This window comes from Cervus elaphus, chromosome 8 (assembly GCF_910594005.1).
Source record: "Cervus elaphus chromosome 8, mCerEla1.1, whole genome shotgun sequence".
NCBI classification, from domain to species: domain Eukaryota; kingdom Metazoa; phylum Chordata; class Mammalia; order Artiodactyla; family Cervidae; genus Cervus; species Cervus elaphus.
Window position 1 is genome coordinate 23860827 of NC_057822.1, and position 21100 is coordinate 23881926.

The 21100-nt window shown below is 42.5% G+C and overlaps 1 protein-coding gene across 1 annotated transcript; it reads right to left on the minus strand.

Moving 5' to 3' along the window:
• Window positions 1-14150: 14150 nt before the first annotated feature.
• On the minus strand, window positions 14151-17508 carry KCNE4 (potassium voltage-gated channel subfamily E regulatory subunit 4). The gene is made up of 2 exons (XM_043909878.1): window positions 17283-17508; window positions 14151-16717 (listed from the first exon to the last, which is right to left on the minus strand). Exon 2 carries the CDS (start codon window positions 16689-16691, stop codon window positions 16185-16187), a length of 507 nt encoding a protein of 168 aa, XP_043765813.1. The 5' UTR covers window positions 16692-16717; window positions 17283-17508; the 3' UTR covers window positions 14151-16184.
• Between the last annotated feature and the right edge of the window lie 3592 nt (window positions 17509-21100).

Here is a 21100-nt window from a genome sequence, read left to right on the forward strand (position 1 = left end):
AGAATCAGCCTGCAATATGGGAGACCTGGCTTCAATCCCTAGGTTGAGAAGGGAATGGCTACCCACTCCAGTATCCTGGCCCGGAGAATTCCACGGACTGTATAGTCCATGGGGTTGCAAAGAGTCAGACACGGCAGAGCAACTTTGACCAATAGTAACTAACATTTGAATGTTTATTATATATGAGGCACTATTCTGAGAATTATATGTGTATATATTAATTCATTTAACATAATTAGAAAGCACATATTTTTGGATTTTTTTTCTGCTTTTTTATACAATTTCCTTTTTTCTGGATTGTGCTTGGGTCTTCCTTTTGTACATGGGCTTCTCATTGCAGTGGCTTCTCTTGTTGAGGAGTGCAGGCTCTAGGCGCACAGGCTTCAGTACTTGCCGCACACGGGCTCGGTAGTTGTGGTACATGGGCTTAGTTGCTCTGCAATATATCAAATCTTCCCAGACCAGGGACTGAACCCATGTCCCAGCACTGGCAGACAGACTTCCATCCACTGTACCAGCAGGGAAGTCCAAAAAAAAATTAGGTATTATACAATTTTTAAAGGTTACTTTCCATTTACCGTTTTTGCAAAATATTTACTTTATTTCCCATATTGTACAATACCTCCTTGAGCCTATCTTACACCCAATAGTCTGTACCTCCCACTCTCCCATCCTTAAGTTGTCCCTCCTTCTCCACTGGTAACCACTATATCTGTGAGTCTGCTTCTTTTTTGTTATATTAATTAGATCGTTGTATTTTTTTACATTCCACATATAGGTGATATCAGACAGTATTTGTCTTTCTCTGTCTGACTTATTTCACTTAACATAATGCACTCCAAGTCCATTCATGTTACTGCAAATGAAAACTTTGTTCTTTTTTATGACTGAGTAGTATTCCATTGTATATATACACCACATCTTCTTTATCCATTCATCTATTAATGGACATTTAGTTTGCTTCCATATCTTGGAAATAGTAAATAATGCTGCTATGAACATTGAGGAGAGAGCATGTACTTTATGCTTATTAGTAAAACTATATGGAACTTGATTTTACTTTTTGAGCCTAATCCTTATGTCTCATCTGCATGCGTGAATGCTAAGTCACTTCAGTCGTGTCCAGCTCTTTTGCAATCCCATGGACTATTGCCCACCAGGCTCCTCTGTCCATGGGATTCACCAGGCAAAAATATTGGAGTGGGTTTCCATGCCCTCCTCCAAGGGATCTTCCCAACCCAGAGCCTGAAGCTGCATCCCTTATGTTTCTTGCATTGGCAGGCAGATTCTTTGCCACTAGTGCCACCTGGAAAGCCCATGTCTCCTCTATGACTAAATGAGAAAGAAAGGTGATGAATTTTACCTAAACTTAATTGTGGTGTATATATATACACCACAATTAACATATACACATATATGTGTATATATATGTGTGTGTGTGTGTGTGTGTGTGATATAAACATATGCAGATTGGATTGGGGGCAGGAGGAGAAGGGGATGACAGAGGATGAGATGGCTGGATGGCATCACCGACTCTATGGGCATGAGTTTGAGTAAACTCCGGGAGCTGGTGATGGACAGGGAGGCCTGGCGTGCTGCGATTCACGGGGTCGCAAAGGGTCAGACACAACTGAGCAACTGAACTGAACTGATACATGATTTCATATATATATCAGATCATCTTAAACTTATATAATGTTACATGTCAATTATATTTCAATAAAATTGGAAAAATAAATGAATAAATGGACTAGCAAGGAAAAAAATTAATCAAAAATAAACAATAAAAGAAATAAATATTTTAAATGACAGTAGTCAAACATTCCCTAACAATATTTATTTTCAGATTTCATGCCCACAGCCTATCATGACTTTCCATTTTTAAAAATCATCCTTACTTTAAAAACTGAAATTATTCTTTAGACTCCAAATTGTTCTTCTAGAATGACATTTTGATTAACAGTGTAAGGGGCTAAAAGCAGGTGAGTTACATTTCTTTCGTTGAAAACATGCACTTTAAAATCTAGAAGAACTGTGCTTAAATTGAATTTATATGAGGCAAGTGTTCCCAAACTTTGACCCAAAATATTTCCCTCTCTGTATTGTCTGTCACCATGGAGCTGGGGAAGATTCACTTGATAAGGCAGAATATGAACCTGACAAAATGAAATCCAACCAGGAGGACTGGGCTGGAAGTTTCCATAAAAAATAAAAGTGAAAAGCAAAGGTATTGGCTGACTCTCTCCATGAAAGTCTTAAATTCTACTGAATTGGTTCAATAATAAACCCCTTGGCATAACAAAATTTCTTTTTTTTATGCAAAAAAAAAAATGTTCCCAAGCACTTTGAAGTTATTATCTAGTAATCATTGTTAGATACTTAATACTTCCAACCCTAAAAAAATGTGTCTTGTTTTTCTCTGAATCATTCAGAGCACAGGAACAAAATGATCTTGTACACAAGACTCAGAAATGAATGTTTATTCAGTTAATGAATACATTAATTCAATTGACCTTTCCCTTTTTTCCAGTGACTTTTCTGCCTCTACATTAAGTCCTGCGATGACTTTTCTGTGCAGATAAACACCTGCTAAATTAGCCCAACCAAAGAGCATCTCAGGCTCTCTTCAAGCCACCTCCAGTCTCAGGCAAGCATCTCGGGACCTCCCTTCTGTATACCCACCTGGCCCTTGACCCCTCCGGGCCCCAGTTGTTCCGTGGACCATGATATTTATTCCACCAGAGGAAGACCATCTTGGAAACAGGAATCTCAGTTCACGACTTCATTTTCAGCCTATATTATGATAACACTGCTCTTTCCCTGTTGAATGATCCTAAGAAGACAGTAGAGACAATTTAGGTGTTTTTTTCAGGATTTTGAACAGTTCCTATTTACAAAACAGAAAGAGAGTCACAGACATAGAAAACAAACTTACGGTACTATGGAGGAAGCAGGGTCAGGGGAATAAATAGAGAGATTGGGATTAATGCATACATACTACTATACATAAAATAAATAACTAATAAGTACCTACTATATAGCACAAAGAACTCTACTCAATACTCTGTAATGACCTATCTGGGAAAAGAATCTTAAAAAGAATGAATGTATGTACATGTACAAATGATTCAGTTTATTGTATACCTGGAACTAATACAACATTGAAAATCAACTATACTTTAATAAAGATTAATTTAAAATAAATAAAATAAGTAAATAAAATGAAAAGTTTTATAGCTTTCCCAACTGGTTATATAAGTTGCCAAAATCATGAAGAATGTGAGCTGCAGATGAAAACTCATATAAATGCTCTTAAAACAGAAGAAAAATACTGCTTAATATTACATTCTATGGAAAATGAGAGAAGACGCTATAATAAAGAGTAGTCAAAATACCTGTGTTTGCATCTGTTGGCTGTGAGTTCAAATTCTAACTATGATTCTTACTAGTAATTTGACTTTGGACACTTGAAGCCTCAATCTCTCACATGTACAATGAATGTCACAGTGACATTTTAAGGACAGAATGAGATTACATATTGAAAGGGGCTAAAGACACAAAATGGGTATTCAATAAATATTCATTGGCCTGTGCGTATGTGAGTACTCAATCGTTCAGTCATTTCTGACTCTTTGTGACACTATGACTTGTAGCTGACCAGGCTCCTCTCTTCCTGGGTTTGTCCAGGCAAGAATATTGGAGTGCGATGCCATTTCCTACTCTAAGGGATCTTCCTGGCCCAGGGATCGAACGCACATCTCCTACATTGGCAGGCAGATTCTTTACCACTGAGCCACCTGGGAAGCCCATCCATCGGCCTACCCCACGTATAATCTAAGATGCAAAGGAAGTGACCATTGAGACTATAAACCCTAAACTCATGACATCTCTGGTTGAGTTTCGGGGCATAACTCAAAACCAATTTCGTTTTTCACCTCAGTCATATATTCTCATGACAACTTTAGTCAAAAGTACAGCTGATATACAGAGCCTCTTTCTTGGTGATCATAGAAGGATAACATAGAAGTGCAATTGCTTTTTGGACAGAAATAACCACAACACAGAGAAAGAACTCCTCTATTTTATAGCAAAGTTCAAGACTGGCACATTTTATTTATGGGAATTTAAGTGTGAGAGAGAATCCCCCTATGTTCATCCCTATTTAAAGTTGCCCTTAGATTGTGCTACTTAGGGATTGGGAGGCCGTGACCAATGCACTCTGAGAAACCACAGAAGTTTACCTTTTAAGAGCAATAGGGACTTTTTAGGGCTTTCCTGGTGGCTTAGACAGTAAAGTATCCGCCTGCAATGAAGGAGATGCAGGAGACATGGGTTCAGTCCCTGGGTTGGGAAGATCCCCTGGAGGAGGTCATGGCAACCCATTCCAGTATTCTTGCCTGGAGAATTCCATGGACAGAGGAGCCTGGTAGGCTACGGTCCAGGGGATCACAAAGAGTCGGACCTGACTAACATGACTGAGCACACAGGAACGCATGCAAGGATAAATTTGCCTTACACTCTGATTTTAGAACCTAATCCCTGAAGTAAAATCAGACCCACTTCCTATTAAAAATATGGGTTTCAGAAAAAATTACAAACATTTGATACTCATATATCATTTCTAGGTTTTCTCCCTGATTTTTGTCTTTATTTTAATAGTATCACTTGATTTATCTGAAGGGCAAAATTACATTTTATCTTTTTAATTGAAATACAGTAATATCTTTTTGGGCTTGCCTATTGGCTCAGTGGTAGAGAACCCACCTGTCAATGCAGGAGACCTGGTTTTGATCCCTGGGTTAGGAAGATCCCCTGGAGGAAGGAGAAAATGGCAACCCACTCCAGTATTCTTGCCTGGAGAATCCCATGGACAGAGGAGCCTGGCAGGCTACAGTCCATGGGGATCAAAAAATAGTCGAACATGACTTAGCTACTAAATGACAATAAAAATTATCTCTTTAGATGATTTGCAGCTGTTGCAGTCTATTTGATCATTATTGCCACAAAATAATGCCATTCATTAAATTATAAGGAAAGGGTTAAAATAACTTGACTTCGTCTGTGGTTCTTGGGGCAGCTTTGTTCCTCTGGTCTGTAACATCTACCCCTGGCCACCTAAAACCTTCCTCTTTTCCATGTTAAAGATTGCTACCTTGTATGTGTGTGATTTTGCAGCATGATGTATTCCTCTTCAAAGACCAAGAAACACAAGAAATATCTTAAACCAGTTATTTTTAATGTCCCTTTTTATTATGATGGAAGCCCATGATCGGACCATGAAGTCTGTAGTACTATCCAATCTCCAGCAGAAAAAAAAAATGTTGATTATTCACTCATTTAATGATACTTTGAATCACAACCAATATAAGTAAAATATGCAGTATCCATTTTCTCAACACTGAGAAACTAAACCTAATAAGTATGATAACATCTTGACTTCATTATGACATTTTCTATGGAGAAAAGCACAATTACGTAAAATCATACCCCCAAGCAATTTTCAAGCACCTAGAAAAATTGAGTTCCTGGGCAAAAAATCACTCTGGAGAAATACAAATTCTGGGCAATAAAAGGTCACCCTAAATATCTTTGGTGATTCTTTATATACAACCTGAAGAGAAAATCATGGAAAAGCAGAGATTTGGCAGCAAAATATTTGTTTTCTGCTGTCTGCAGTAGGAGAAAGTTGTGTTATTTTTCTCCCTTGGATTAACCCTATAGCACATTCTCCACGCAACTTCTCCAGGCTGGCTTAATACCCACCCTGTATGTCTTTGATGGAGATCCATTATAAACTTGGGAAGACATCAGCCTCTACAGAAACACACATAGAAAGGAATTCCATTAGCCCATACTACCAAAGGGAGTAAAGTAGATTTGCAAGCTAAACTAAATAACAATTAATGGCAAATAAAAAAGAACATGTGCTCTGAGTAGTGCCAGATCCTTGAATTACCCACACTATACTTTGCTTTTCACAGCCAATCTTCTCCAAAGAGTTAGTTTATAAGGAGTGGCTTATTTCTCAATAGCCTATTTTTCTAATTTGTTTGGAAGATAATTTCTTTACAGTGCTCTTTGACAACCTAGAGGAGTGTAGGGGATGGGGGGTGGGGGGGTGGGAGGGAGGTTCAAGAGGGAGGGGACATGTGTGCCTACGGCTGATTCATGTTGATGTATGACAGAAACCAACTCAATAGTCTTTTACGCCTGTGCTGTGATAGCTCTACCCTGTGCATGCATGTTTAGTCACTCAGTCGTGTCCGACTCTTTGCAACCCTATGGGCTGTAGCCCGCCAGGCTCCTCCATCCATGGGATTCTCCAGGCAAGAATACTGGAGTGGGTTGCCATGCCCTCCTCCAGGGGATCTATCTGACCCAGTGATCGAACCCTCATCTCTTATGTCTCCTGCAGGAGCAGGTGGGTTCTTTACCACTAGCGCCACCTGGGAAGCCCAACTACAGGTTCCTCATTTTATAGATACTAATCACCTCCTAGTCATCTAAAGGAAGCTTCTTTCCTTCCATTTCTCTATGTTTGACCTTCTCTTCTCCCTGGAAAAATCTATGCTTGCTCAGCTCCTGGGCATTCTGCCATCCTGATTTTACTTCTTGGACTGCTCCTGCTCTTTCGGCCTCTCCTTCTCCAACCCCCAAGAAGTAGCTGGTCCCGGAAGGACTGCCCTTTGCCCTCTTCTCTATTCCCACTTATCCTTGGCTATTTCAGCCACGCTCAGGGTTTCGAGTCCATGTATTCATGTGCATGGCTCCCAACTCTGTCTCTAGCTCCAACTTCTCTCAAAAGTTCTCATACTTATTTTCCAAATACTTTCTGGATATCATGTCAACACCTCCAACTCAAAATGCACAACACGATAGAGCCTTTCCAGGATTTACTGCCCATTTTTATTGTTTGCGCTTCCACAGTCTCAACTACGCAGATTTAAAACATTAGAGTCATCCTTCATTCCCACCCTCTCCTTCCATCTCTAACATTCAAGGAGCTGTGAAATCTCATCAATTTCAACTCCTCTTTATTTCTAGCTTCTATTGGGTTGGCCAAAACATTCGAGTGGAAAAACACAAATGAACATTTTAGCCAACCCAATATGCCCCCTTTTCACCAGCCATTGCCCCAATCCAGGCACTTCTCACCTATCACCAGGAATAATGCTTTACCTGCCCCCTCTATCTTCTTTGATCTTACAGCATAGGAAAGATTCTAAACACCAGCATGACAGAGACTGGGTTTTTTCGCACAGCCACTGGCTAGTACACACAATCCTAAATATTAAACCACTCTTTATGTAAGCATGGCTCTGTTCATGTCATCTTTTCCTTTTTTTAACATTTTTCTCCGGTCCTCAGTATTTTCCTGATTAAAGAAATACTTTGAGGGGTAAATAATGACCATGTTGATGGAAAGAGGTTTCAGAGAGGGCCTGAGATATAAGGTAAAGGATAAACATTCTACTGATGTTTCTGACATCTGTAATGTAAGTTAGGGGACAGATTTACAAGGAAAGATAATGAGTTTGAGTTTTGATGACAGGAATTTGAAGTAATTATGGAACATCTGGTGAACAGAGCCATAGTCACAGGTGTCCACGAGAGGAGTCTAGGCTAGAGCTGAAGGACTGGGACCAGGACTTGAAGACAGAGAGACAGCAGAGCAGGCTGTTTGTGGCATCAACTCTGCAACCAGGTTGCTGGGCTCAAATTCCAGTTCTGCGGCTAACTATGAGAACCTGGTTAATGTTCTTAATCTCTCTGTGCCTCACTTTCCTCACCTTTAGAATAGGTTTAAAAATTTCTCTGTCTTAACTTATCATGAGAATTAAATATCCTGAGAACAATGCCTGGTGCTTAGCGCAAGACAGGTGATTATTTACATATTTTGATTTCACTAATAACTTACATATTAGTTGAAAATTTGAGGGTGAATGGAATCCCCAAGGAGAATATGTACAATATAAAGAAAAGAAAATGATAAGAGAGAGTCTTGAGGAATTCCAGTCCAAACTCAGTATCTTGAGGAATTCCAGTCCAAACTCAGTACTACCTTTAGAAATAATAATATATGATTCAAGCTTTCACAAGGTGTATGATCCTATGAGAACGAGTTTCACTTCTGCTATAATTGAGGCATGAAGATAGTGTAATTGGAATATAAAAAGGAGGAAATTTTGAAAAAGAAACAAAAATCGCTCTATCCAAGTACCATATTCCATTCTTTGGGAGAAGTTCTAAGTGAAAAAAGGGAGACTGAAATGAGAGAGAGATAGTTCTTTGCGTATTAGGGCTAGGAACATTAAAATAATGATCAGTGACATGTCTATTGGTTTCTGCATCATTTGAAACACCAATCTAGAGCTGAATTTTCAGCATTTTCCTTCAAGGATCATTGCCTGGAACCTAGGAACATCAGTCCTGGGAGCACTCTGCACTGGACGCCTGGCCGTGACCTGCTCTGGCACTGGAGCTAAGCCCAAGCAGGCAAAAAATAAAACCGAAAGCTGAAATCCAGTAAGCTGTGCACAGGACAATTGCATTCAACCCCGTTTGAATATTTCCCTCCCCCTATTTATAGCTTCTTCCCTTTTATTAATGTTTCCAGTAAAGTCACATTGCATTGCTTTGGGGGAATGTGTTTACTTCTGCCCGCTTAGATCCATTCTTCCCAAAGGGCAGTCAATGCCAGGGTTTGACCAGGAAAAAAGAAACTACTTCCCAGCAGGGTTTGTGAAGCCAGTAAATAGACTCAGTGCTGCTCAGAGAAGCTCAAGGTGAGGAGCTTAAAGGAGAAGACCCTCTCTGGCTATTTTGATTTCACTAAGTCAGGACAGAGACCTCCATGGCATGTCTACCACGAGGATTAGAACCAACTGTCAGCAGGAGACCTGGGCTGTAACCCCAGTTCTGCTCCTGTCTCTTCCTGGGACTCTGAACACAATACTTAACTGCTGTGAGCCTTAACTTTCCCATCATTGACCAGAGGGGTTGGATTAGATAACCTAGAAGGTGACTTCCAACATTCTGTCTGTGTAATATCGTCAAACTCTGTATTAAATCTGATGGGCAAGGTTATACTGCAGTAGCAAGAAACCCCAATGTCTCAATATTTACCAAAACTTAGATTATTATTGCTTCATGTAAAGCCAGCTGCAGGTTTGGGCAATTCTCCAGAACAATTGCCTTCTATGCAATAACTCATTCTTCCAGGCTGACACAGGTTTTACCTGGTATTGGTACCATCTGAAACATACAGATGTCTGGCTGACAACATGCAGGTAAAGAGGGAAACAGAGAATCACACGTGGGCTTTTCACTGACTCAGCTCACATGTGACATACATCACTTCCATTCAGTTTACAACAAGCAGAATGAGTCCTGTGCCTGCCTGACCCCTGGTGGTGGGGGAGGAGGGGCAAGAAAAGGAGCTGAGAAGTGGAAATTTCCATGTTCTCAGAAGGGGAGAAGAACTGGATATTGATGAATGCTATGACGTCTACACACAGCTGCCTATCCAAGATGAACAAATCAGTGTCCCTGTAAGAAAACTCTATTTTCCCAGCTGCTTCCTAAGCTGTTCTGACAGTGCTTTGAGGTCAGGAGGGAGGATACCATTATCTCCATTTTACCAATGAGGAAGTGTGCCCAGAAGGCTGAGCGACATACGTAATACCACAGAGTCGCCTAATACCTGGGATGGGACTAGATTCTGAGTCTCTCTGCTTCTTGCTGATTTCAAGAACATCAGATTGTATACCCAAGACCAGCACTGGAACCCTGATCATTCATTAAATTGACCTGCAACTTCCTTGAACCTCGAGTTTCATACCTACTTTAACAGTATCAAAGACCTCGCCCAGAGTTTCCTTGGGATAATTAAGTAAGATTATCAAAGGGAAAGCACCTATCACAGAGTAAAGCAAATACTAGGTAAACAATACATTTTGTCCATTTAATAACACCACTATGCCCTAAAACTATTCAAAGATACAAGCTATGTATTCTGATATCCAAAGGACCCTGCACACAGAAATCCTCAATTAATGTTATAGATTAACCAGAAGCAGAGATGTGGGTTTTTTTTATTTTATTTTATTGGAGTATAGTTGCTTTGTAATGTTGTATTATTTTCTGCCATACAGCAAAGCAAATCAGCTATACATATACATATATCCCCTTTTGAGGGGACTTCCTTCCTATTTAGGTCACCACAGGGCACTTAATAGATTTCCCTGTGCTATACAGTCAGTTCTCATTAGTTATTTATTTAATACATAAATAGTATACATATGCCATCCCAATCTTCCAGTTCATCCCCCCTCCTTCCCCCATGGTGTCCACATGTTTGTTCTCTATATGTCTAATAGAGAACAAACATGTGCTTTGCAAATAAGTTCATTTGTACCGCTTTTCTAGATTCCACATATATGCATTAATATACAATATTTGCTTTTCCCTTTTGACTTACTTCACTCTGTATGACAGTCTCTAACTCCATCTGCATCTCTGCAAATGGCATGGTTTCATTCCTTTTTATGACTAAGTAATATTCTATTGCAAATGCATCTACATGGAGACTATGACCTCTCTGGGGGTTGAGTCAGTGTTACTAATACATTTTCCCCAGCACTTAGTGAAGTACCTAGAAGAAAGTAGAAGCTTAAAGCATAGGATTGTAACAACCAGGTGAAGTATATGCTTTGCATGTCGTAAAAGCTTATCACGAGTTGTGGTTACTGGATTTTTTTGCTGTTGTTCTTTTTGTGTAACGGAAAGAAGTGAAGGGGGTAACAGGATGGGCGGTTAGGAGAAGAGATGCTATAGACTGAATATTTATGTCCCCTCAACAGCCATAGGGCTTCCCATGTAGTTCAACTAGTAAAGAATCCACCTGCAATGCAGGAGACCCCGGTTCTATCCCTGGGTTGGGAAGATCGCCTGGAGAAGGGATAGGCTACCCACTCCAGTATTCTGGCCTGGAGAATTCCATAGACTGTATAATCCATGGGGTCGCAAAGAGTCAGACATGACTGAGTGGCTTTCATTTTCAACAGTTGTATGTTGAATCTGATCCCCAATGTGATAGAATTTGGAGATGGGGGCTTTGAAGGTCACTAGGTCATAAGGGTAGAGCACTCATGAATGAGATTAGTGCTCTTAGAAGGGGCTGCGGAGCTAGCTGGCTCTCCTTCTGCCACATGAGGACACAGTGAGAAGTGAGCCACCCGAAAATGGAAAGGGATCCTCACCAGAGGGCATCCATGCTGTCACCTCCAGAACTGTCAGAAATAAATTTATGCTCTCAGCCACCCAGAATACGGTGCTTGGTTATAACAGCTGGAATTGACTAAGAGAGATGTTATTTACCATCTCAGAACAGGGAGTGAAAAACCATTAAGGACAGAAAAAAAGCAAGTATAGGTATTGATGTGATATTGTGTAATATTCATTGTATATTGATCTTTGAAGATTTTACAAAGATTCTTGGATAATGTTTCTTAGCAAAAAAAAAAAAATCAATGTAAGAAAATATTACTTACTTTGTAAGTAATCTTGCCCCATATCGAATGGAGCACAGAAAGTGCAAGGAGAAGAAAGAAGGGGTTGTATGTGGTGTTGTGTGCATGTGTGTACGTATGTGTATATGTGTGTGTGTGTGTATATGTGTGTGTGTGCAGTGAACACATGTGTTCTCCCTGTGCCCTCTCCTCCAAGCTTTGAATGTAAGCTGCGGTGAGCTCAAAGCTCGGTCATCTGAATCAAGAACCAGATCCCAGCTTCCTAAAGTCTCCGTAATGATTCAGTGCCTTGGGGCCATGGGCTCCTTCAAACAAGTGACCTTGGCTGGTTATCTCCATGGTAACAGCTCACATCCCAAACTGTTCCTTCCTGTGGGAGGAAACATTTCAGAAATGGGGAAAGGCAGAAGTGAACAGTGGTTTTTCTCTCTTATGACCCTTCTCCTTTGGCAAAATGTGTACTTTCCCTGAACATTGCCGTCTCCTGAGGAAACCGTGCAGAAGAGGAGGTTTCAGCGACTTCATGTGCAGATGTGTGCCCAGGATATATTTGAAAAAGTAGAAGCCTGGAGCTGCTTTTTTTTTTTTTTTTTTTTGGTTTAAGTTTCATGCCGCATTCAGTTTGTTCAGTAGGATGCTTCACCATGCTTCTCAGTAGCAGCTCCCCAAAGAGGAAGGCCTGCGTGCCCTCACATTGAAAGACAGAGCCTCCAGGTCAGAGAGGATGGATACCTTTCCCAGAGCAACAGTGCAGCCTCTTCGGAACCCCTACTTCCAGCCTGCATCCTGCGGTCCAGCCCGTGCCTGAGCACCATCCTGGTCAATCAGCTGCTGTGTCTCCCTCCAACCTTAGACTCCACCTCCTGCTCCACGACCCATGATGCTGCTTGTGATTTCCTCCAACAAGGTGCCTAGATTCTGGGAGAGACGATTCAGCAAATGTATGCTCTAAACCTAGGGTATTCATGGCATTGTAAGCTCTGTGTTCCATCCATTCCACAGCGTCTAGGGTCAGAACAGCATTTTACAGGATGAATAATGACCGTTCTTCAGCTGAGCCCTGAAAGTGCATGCCTGACCACAAAACCCTCCAATTGCAGCTCTGAAATGTACCATGGGATCGACTTTCCAACCAGAATCACAGGCCAAGAGCACTCACTCCTTGGCCCAGCTTCAGCCTTTCCCGGTAGTTTTGATCCCGTGATTCTGCCCGTGGAAGAATCTTTTCTCTGCAGCATCCCTGTCTGACTTTGACGTACAAAGGTGTAATTAGAACAGCCTGGAACAAGCAAGATGATCCATTTACCTCATCCCTAACATTTAAGTGCTTTAAAATATGGTTCTAATATCCTAGGTGCACGGGGCCAAATTCCCTTCTCAGTTTCTCACATGCATGAGTAAATCCACACAGACTAAACCCCTTGGGTCTTAGGTTCTGCTTAGAAGTTTTTTGTTTTCTTTTTTTTTAAAGAAAACAAATATTCCATTAAAACGACACAGTGTACTCCGCATATTTTTAGGACAATTAGAGTTTAGAATTCCCTCTTCTTCCGCCCACGGTAAAAGCTTCTTTCCTTAACTGTTTCCTCCCCAAGAATAACATTAAGCTGGAATAAACTAAAGGGCTTCCATGTCTTTTAAAATAATCTTCTCAAAAAATAAATAAGTAAAATAAAATAATCTTCTCATCTTACATTGTCAAAGTACCCGCAGGTGGACTGAGATGCTTGTTGTACTTTGACAAGGATCCAGGCTCCCCTGTACCTTGACCAGATAAATCCTTTCGGGAGACAGTTATTTGTGAACCTAAGGGAAGGATTTACTTCAAACAGAAAAGCCAAACACCTTGCATGAAACAGAGAAACAGAAAAGTCAGGCCATTCTCTACCATCTGCATAATTTAAGACAGGTCACGGGTTTGGGTAATTTTTCTTTAGTGTTCCTGACTGTGTAAATTCAAAGTTAAGGGAGACAGGCTGGCTGTGCTTTACTTGTGGACCAGAGCTAAAGCAAGACCCCAGGGGAGGAAACCTCACAATCAGTCTTCATGGAGGGCAGGGGGGGCACTGGGAGAGGAGGGGGAACCAACCCCAACTCACGGCCTGTGTGCTTGGGTATGTTCTTAAGTTTGCGTATATATAAAAATCTCCCTCCCCATCATGTATGTGTCCATATGAATGTATATACAACATCTATATACAGCTGCTCCCTGCCCATTTGTCTGCGCTGTTGCAGCCATGTGTGGATATATTCATCCAGCCAACGTGTAAACCAAAGGTTTTCTTGCAACCAGGTTTGGAGCAACATCTTCGCAACAGTCACTATGTCATTCCATGTTCAAGTTACAAGGCCCCATGACCACCAAATTTAAAAACAGAAGTGGATGTAAGACCCACGTGCAGCCTGCTTCTTATTCACTGCAAAGCATGGAAAAACTTTCCTTCAAAGGAAGGAAAACCCCAGCCCCGCTCATTCTATGATTTAGGCAGAAATAAGATATGCTTTCATGTGAGTCTGACTTGAAAGATGACCCGGATTCAGAGATGGCTTGGAAAAATGCATCTAGGATGTCTTAGACACTAGGAGTTATACTGAAGAATCAAAGAGAGAACTCATAAATTCCATAGGGAAAATGTGTTTTTTTATTTAAATAAAAAAAAAATATCGTGAAAATTACAAACTGTTAAATACAGAAGACAATTTTATACAACTTAATAGAATAAGAAGGAAGTATATACATCACTTTTTAATAGGCGCAGATAGACTTGCACCAAACTTCAGGATTAAGCAATGGAAAATGTGACAAGGCACATGTCCGTCGCAGTAAAGTTTCAGAATTCAAGTGATTCCAGGCAAGGGGCCAAACTCAACTTGGCTTCTTTCACCTTAAACAGCCCCCTTTGGAGTAAATCCACACTCTGAATTTTAAAGTGAACGGAGGGCCCTTTTCCCCCCGAAACATAAATTTCCTCTAGCACTATGTTAAGGCGAACTGATAAACCAGTCCCTACACTGTTAACCCTTCCATGGGAACAGTAGTCACTGCTGTCTCCAGTCCGGGGAGATTGTGTTTGTTTTAAAAAAAAAAAAAAGTTTTATGTTTTTACTAGAATTAAATTTGACCTTTTGGTGTCTTTCTCTTCTGCCTTGTCTTCAAGGGCTCAGAGTCTGCTGCAAAGTGACTGGACACAGGAATACAGGGAGACATTAGCAAGCATTCCTGAGTCTTTTCTCTTAGATGTCTCATTCCCTGAACCAGAGTGTTAACAGTTCACCACCCAGACAACTCGGCAGAGTGAAATATGGGATCTGCCTCTTGGATTCACTGCTGGGAAAGTGGACAGCAGGGGATGGTGGGTGAGCTGCCCTGGATCTCCCAGTTACACGCGTTCTCCATCTCCAACTGCTCCTTTAAGTAAGCAGATCCTTTCGCAGACTATTGGCCAGCAAGGAAATATTCGGTCCAAGCTTCCTCACACCAGGCCATGTAGGATTCATCACAGAGTCTTAAAATCTAAAGACATCCTCCCAGCCCCCTGGGGATCTAGATGATCAGGAGTCTCAGGAAGGCAGTAAGTCTGTGGATGACATGCCCAGGACCACACAGCATATCAGAGTCTGGGCTTGGGATTCACAAACAGAGGACCCCCAACTCTGCACAATCTCGCCAGAGTATGCCCTTCTAAGTCTCAGCTACGTGACCAAATGCCATGTCGTGGAGGCCCACAGTATATCTTCTCCCAGCTCAGAAAACCGGGCTGGGAATAAAAAGCAGCAGCAGAGCTAACAGTTTGGCTTGGTTCAACCCCACCATCACCCCTTCTGAAAAGATCAGGAAGATTCCCTGCACAGCCATTCAGAGTGCAGGTTAGATTCTGGGGAAACCCTTCCAAAAAACAAAAAATGCCACGCCAGCACAGGATGCTGGATGATCCCAGGTCAGAGTTCAAGGTCTCAGGTTAGACCAAGGGTCAAGTAGCAGATTCTTCTTACCATCTCAGCTCATGTTGACCGGTTTAAAAGTCGCCTGGTTTTCTCCTGACAGTAGGCAAATAGACCAGGTAGAGATCTCCAGCTTCCTCCCATCAAAAGTCCCCCTCCAACAAATATCCCCCCTCTCTATCCGGAAAGACCCCCTAAAAGAAGCTCTGTAACCTGCGGTGAACTAATGCCACAGGTTCACATTAGAGGCTCTTACAGCGAATCAGATCTAGAAGAACAAAGCTCTGGGCAAATTGGCAAACCGAAACTAGTCCCCTGGGACGCCCTAAGGCTTTGGCAGGCCTGGGAGTAGGCAGATGCTGCAGGAGTTCCCCGGGGCATCCCCTGAGAGTACAATCGCAAGGACATCCCACCTGCACGGGAACCCCGCCCACAAGGCCCCAAGGAAAGGTACACACTGTGCGTCTTCAGGCCTGTTTCAGCGGCAGGTCTACACCGCAGGCGTGCGGCAGACTCCAGGCTGCGGCTGGCCGCGTCTGAGCCTTGACCCCCACCACCGCCACCACCCCACCCCACCCCCCTTTCAGGGGCTTGCCGCGGGTCCCTTGGAAGTGGCAGTTGCCCTGCAAAAGTGAAACCCGACACGAAAAGTGTCCTTCCTCGCTCTAAGGGTGCTGGTTCACAGGGTCACCTCCAGAGGTCCTAGGGGTGCTAGGAATTCTGATGGATGTTCTCCGAGGACCCTTCGCTGCTTTCGTTGAGGGGGGTCTCAGAAGTCTCCCCCAGCTCATCGTCCGCCCCCTCCTCCTGGATGGTGAGGTGCACATCGGGCGAGGAGGACTCGGAGCTCACGCTGTCACCCTCCATGGAGCAGAGGGTGCAGGACAGGGCTGGCGCCACGCTCTCCTGCAGCACATTCAGCATCGTGGGCGCCTGCACCGACCTCAGGCCGGCCGGCGTGGCCAGCGGCTTCATGGGCTCCCCCCAGAGCCGCTCCTCGTCCCTGTACAGCAGCAGGAGGCTGGCTTTCTTCTCCCGCCTCTTGGATTTCATGTAGCCCAGCGTGATCCCAATCAAGAAAACGCCGTAGAAGGACATGACCACCAGAACGTAGAAGTATTCGTTGCCGTGGCCGCTGCCGGACACGGGGGACTCGAGGGGGGCGCTAGGGGCTGCGATGCCGGCGTCGGTGCTGTTCAGAGGCTCCATCATCAGCATTGAAGCTCAGCTCACACCGCCAGGAGCTGGGGAGAAAGCTGCAGGTTAGGACTCTCCCGCCCGACCGCAGTTACAGGAAGGGGGCAGCCCCAGGTTTGTGGAACTTCAGGATCGGAAAGGTTTACGGCTGCTGCCTGGAGAAGTAACTATAAGTCCCTCCTAGCGGTTAACACGGGTCAGCTGTGACCGGCGGGGGTGCGCGAGGGAAGAGGCACCGAGAAGTGGGAGGAAATGAAAAGAAGACTTTCATTTTTTTTACATGTCAATCAGGTTTTCATTTCATAAAGTGAACATGTGAGAAGCTTTGCTTCAATCATTTTAAAATGCAAAAAAAAAAAAAAGAAAAGAAAAGAAATCCCTTTAAGACAGAGGTGCAGAGAGAAAAGAAAGAACGTCTGAATCCCTGGGAAACTTTTTGAGCTGATGGAGCAGAAAAAAAGAAAGTTTACATTTCGCTGCCAAACCTCAACCTATTTTTAATTCAAGACAAAACTGCCTTAGAAAAAAGGAAAGGAAGAGAAAATCACATCTACAAATTGCTGGGAGTAGCCTTTCATATGTTTCTGAAGCAAAGTGGCATTGCTGACTTACCAAAAGCTGGCAAATTTGTCCCAAGTCCTGAATTCCTAAATCGTCAAGTCCAAGAGCCTTTTTCTTCCTGCGTGTGGTGCTCGGCGCTCTGACAATTCTGCCGCTGCTCTTGGAATATATAGTCAAGAAATGCATCGTCACGTGTTCTGGGAGGAAAATTTACAACAGAGGTTGGTCGTGGCAGAGTGAACAGTGAACTCACAGCACAGCAGTTCAACTCACTGAACTCTGCAGCTGTGAAAAGAAAAAGACTGGGAAGTGGGAAGAGCGTCCCACCCCCCAGCACCCAGCCAAACTTCTCAGGTGGCCATGAAAAAGGAGGAAAGAATGTGCCCAGTTGGAACTGTTCCCCCCAGATTCACTCTCATTGAAAATTAGTTCATGCTTCATCTCCCTCTTGGGAAATAACCCTGATGTCAATACAGGTTTTCAGAGACAGTCAGTCAAATGCCCTAATTTAGATAAAAGACAGTTAGAGGCAAGTGCAGGATATTCTATCAAGGAACCAGGGCTTAAGTTTCAGCTCTTCCACTGACTATGCAAATGTAATAAATCTTCCCCGAGCCTTTCCGCACCGCAGATTCCTGAACTGTAAAATTGTTGGACGTTGGGGGCTTCAGTAGGTAAAATTATATGAACTGTGTGAGTTTTTGAGTCCCTGTCAGCTTGATCACTCTAAGACTTAAGGCTGGAGAGTGTGGGTTTGCACTTTAAAAACACTGAGAGATTCTGTCTTCTGCAGCATAATCTCATAACACTCATAAATCTATTTTTTTAACAATAATAGATATATATCTTCCAGATGCTTTTCAACAGTCTATGTGAAGTGGAGACCGTTTACAGTGCAAGATACTTACTGTGGACAAATTTTTCTCCAGTTCTAGGGCATATAACTGCTCCTCCAGAGTGTCACACAGAGACCATTCAGACATCACTTTGCTGTCAAGGGAGGAGCAGGTCAGCGGAGGAGCAGGAATTCTTCTGATGAGCAACTGAGCACAGTTCAAGCTTTTGAAACCTAGCAGACGCTGGGTTAAAATGTTCACAGAGATCAAAATTGCCAAAGGAATTGGAGACTCTGGTGTCTGTCCTTCCTCTCCCCAGGATGCTTACTTATTCTGAGAGGCTCTCATGCTAAATTGAAATAAACCCAAAGGGATTCTCTGCGCCCTCCCCCCCTCCCCCCACCCCCATCGTTCTACAGCCTGTGAATTGCAGCCAGACTATTGTGGGGAATCAACTCTAGAGAAACTCTCTTGTGGTCCTGCTGTTGTTAAATTGAAGCTGAAGGGAAACATGGTACCTTCCCTCTGCTCCAGCGGGAAGCTGGATATATACATACATGGATATCCATATATATATATATATGGATGTGAAGCTGGATATATATATATACACATATATATAATGATGAAATTATATATATATATAAAATGATGAAATTTTATATATACATATATATATGTATCCCAGGACTTTCACTGCTGCCAGTGGGTTAAAGCCTGGCTCTAATTCTGTTTGGACACCTGTGGAAAGAGCAGAATGATGAGCACATGCTCTGTTTTCCCCACTGGTCTACTCACCCTGTGGTTTGATCTGTGCTCACCCATAAGTCTTCAGCTGACTCTCTAGTATCAACAGGCTGACCGTTCCAACTCCAAGATCTTCCATAACAGGAACTTGGCTCACATCCATAAGGACATCCTCATAGTTACATCTACTTCAAAAGCTCCACAGCTTCCTCGGCCAAAGCAGACATGGCCTCCTCAACCTGTACTTGTCATAAGTACCTGAAGCCTTCCTCCTTCAACTATGCTTACAGTGGTTTGCCAGGGACATGAGAACAAGAGAAACCCATAAGAGTGTTGCCTGTTGATTGTTGATGCCAGTAGTGACGCTTATGTACCTTGGGATGTATGAGATAAATAATCACCCAGGGATGGCCAAACACTGCAAACTAGAAGCTTTAAGACACAGAGAGGCAACTAGGGGGAGAGTTACCAGATTTACACAGCAAGGAAGTACAAAGTCTGGTGCCAGCAAGCCAAACAGAGACTGCAGTTTCAGACAAGATAAATCTTCAAAATCAAGCCAACAGTCCCAAAACAGTAAAACCAAGAAAAGACGTGGATGAATCTAGAATGACGTCCAAAGGATAAAGCAATCCAGAGACACAGGAAGAACAAAATCCATTGCAGGTGTCAGGAAGGAACACTCCAGATGAATTTCTCCTGGAGGCCTGCTTGGTGGCCCTGCTTCTTCTGGGCCCCCAGGATGACTCCTGCATGTTTCTCCTACAGTTAAATGAAATGATGCAGGCACAACCCTTAGTGCCATATGCTCAGCCTATGCTTTTTGCCGTCATTGTTGAGAGGGTTACCAATGGCTTCAGGTTGCTTCCTAATGGACACATGCTTGTCTCTGTATTTCTCATCATTGCTCTCTTCTCTCCCACCAAGAATGGAATTTAGATGAAGCTCTTGCAACCTCATAACACAAGTTTCATTCTTATCTCTAGCCCTCACTCATAACAATATTATGAGAATTATGGCTGTGAATAATGACATAAACAGTAAGGGAGGAAGGGAAAGCATATAGAAAGTGCAGTCTATCAGGGAGAGGATGGGGAGGACACAAGAATTATTGATTGCATCTACTTTATACCACAGTATCAAGAAGACAGCAATATTAAAGAGATAAATCCATTTTGCAAACATTTTCTCCTAGTCTGTGGCTTCCCATTTTCTTAGCAGCATCTTTTTGAATAGCAAACATTTCTTAACACGGATGAGTCCAACTTATAAGATTCGTGCTTTTTGTTTTCTAAAAAAAAATTGGTATAACCCAAGGTCACAAAGATTTTCTCTTGTTTTTCTCCTCGAAGTTTAAAGTTTTAGCTCTTACATTTAGGTTTATGATCCATTCCAAGTTAATTTTTGGGCATGATGCAAGGTATGAATCAAAGTTTATTTTCTTTTTTTTATATGGATGTCCAATTGCTCCAGCACCACTGGTTGAAAACACCACCCTTTTCCCATTGAATTATATTGGAACTTTTGTCAAAAATTAATTAACCATTTAATTGGTCTACTTCTGAGTTCTTTAGTCTATTCTTTGGATCCATCCTTGCATTGGTGCTGTACTCATTTGATAAATCCATTTTGAACTGGGATTTTTCATAAGCCTAAGATACACTGCAGCCCATCCCTAGCTGAGTGTCTGTTGTGAATCAGGCACTGGGAGAGACTTTGCTTACTTCAACCCTGTGTAGTGAGTGCCACCATAACTCTTCCATAAATAAGGAAACTGAAGGTCAGAGACACTAAGTAAATTGCTCAAGAACACCTCATTAGTAGTAGAGTCAAGGGGCTTCCCTGGAGGCTCGGTGGTAAAGAATCTGCCTGCCAATGTAGGAGACAAGGGTTCAATCCCTGGTGCAGGAAGATCCTACATGTCGAGGAGCAACAAGGCCCATGCACCACAGCTACTGTGTCTGGGCCCTAGAGCCCTTGAGCCACAATTACTGAAGTCCATGCACCCTAGAGCCCATGCTCTGCACCAGGAGAAGACGCAGCAATGGGAGGGCTTCATACCATAAGTAGACAGTAGCCTCCACTTGCCACAACTAGAGAAAATTCTGTGCAGCAATGAAGACCCATCACAGCCAAAACAAATGAACTTTATATATATATATATATATATGTTATTCTTTTACATGTAGCTGTCCAGTTCTCCCAGTGCCACTTGTTGAAGAAACTATCTTTTCCTCACTGTATATTCTGCCAAGTGGTACCTATATATCTATATCTATATCTATC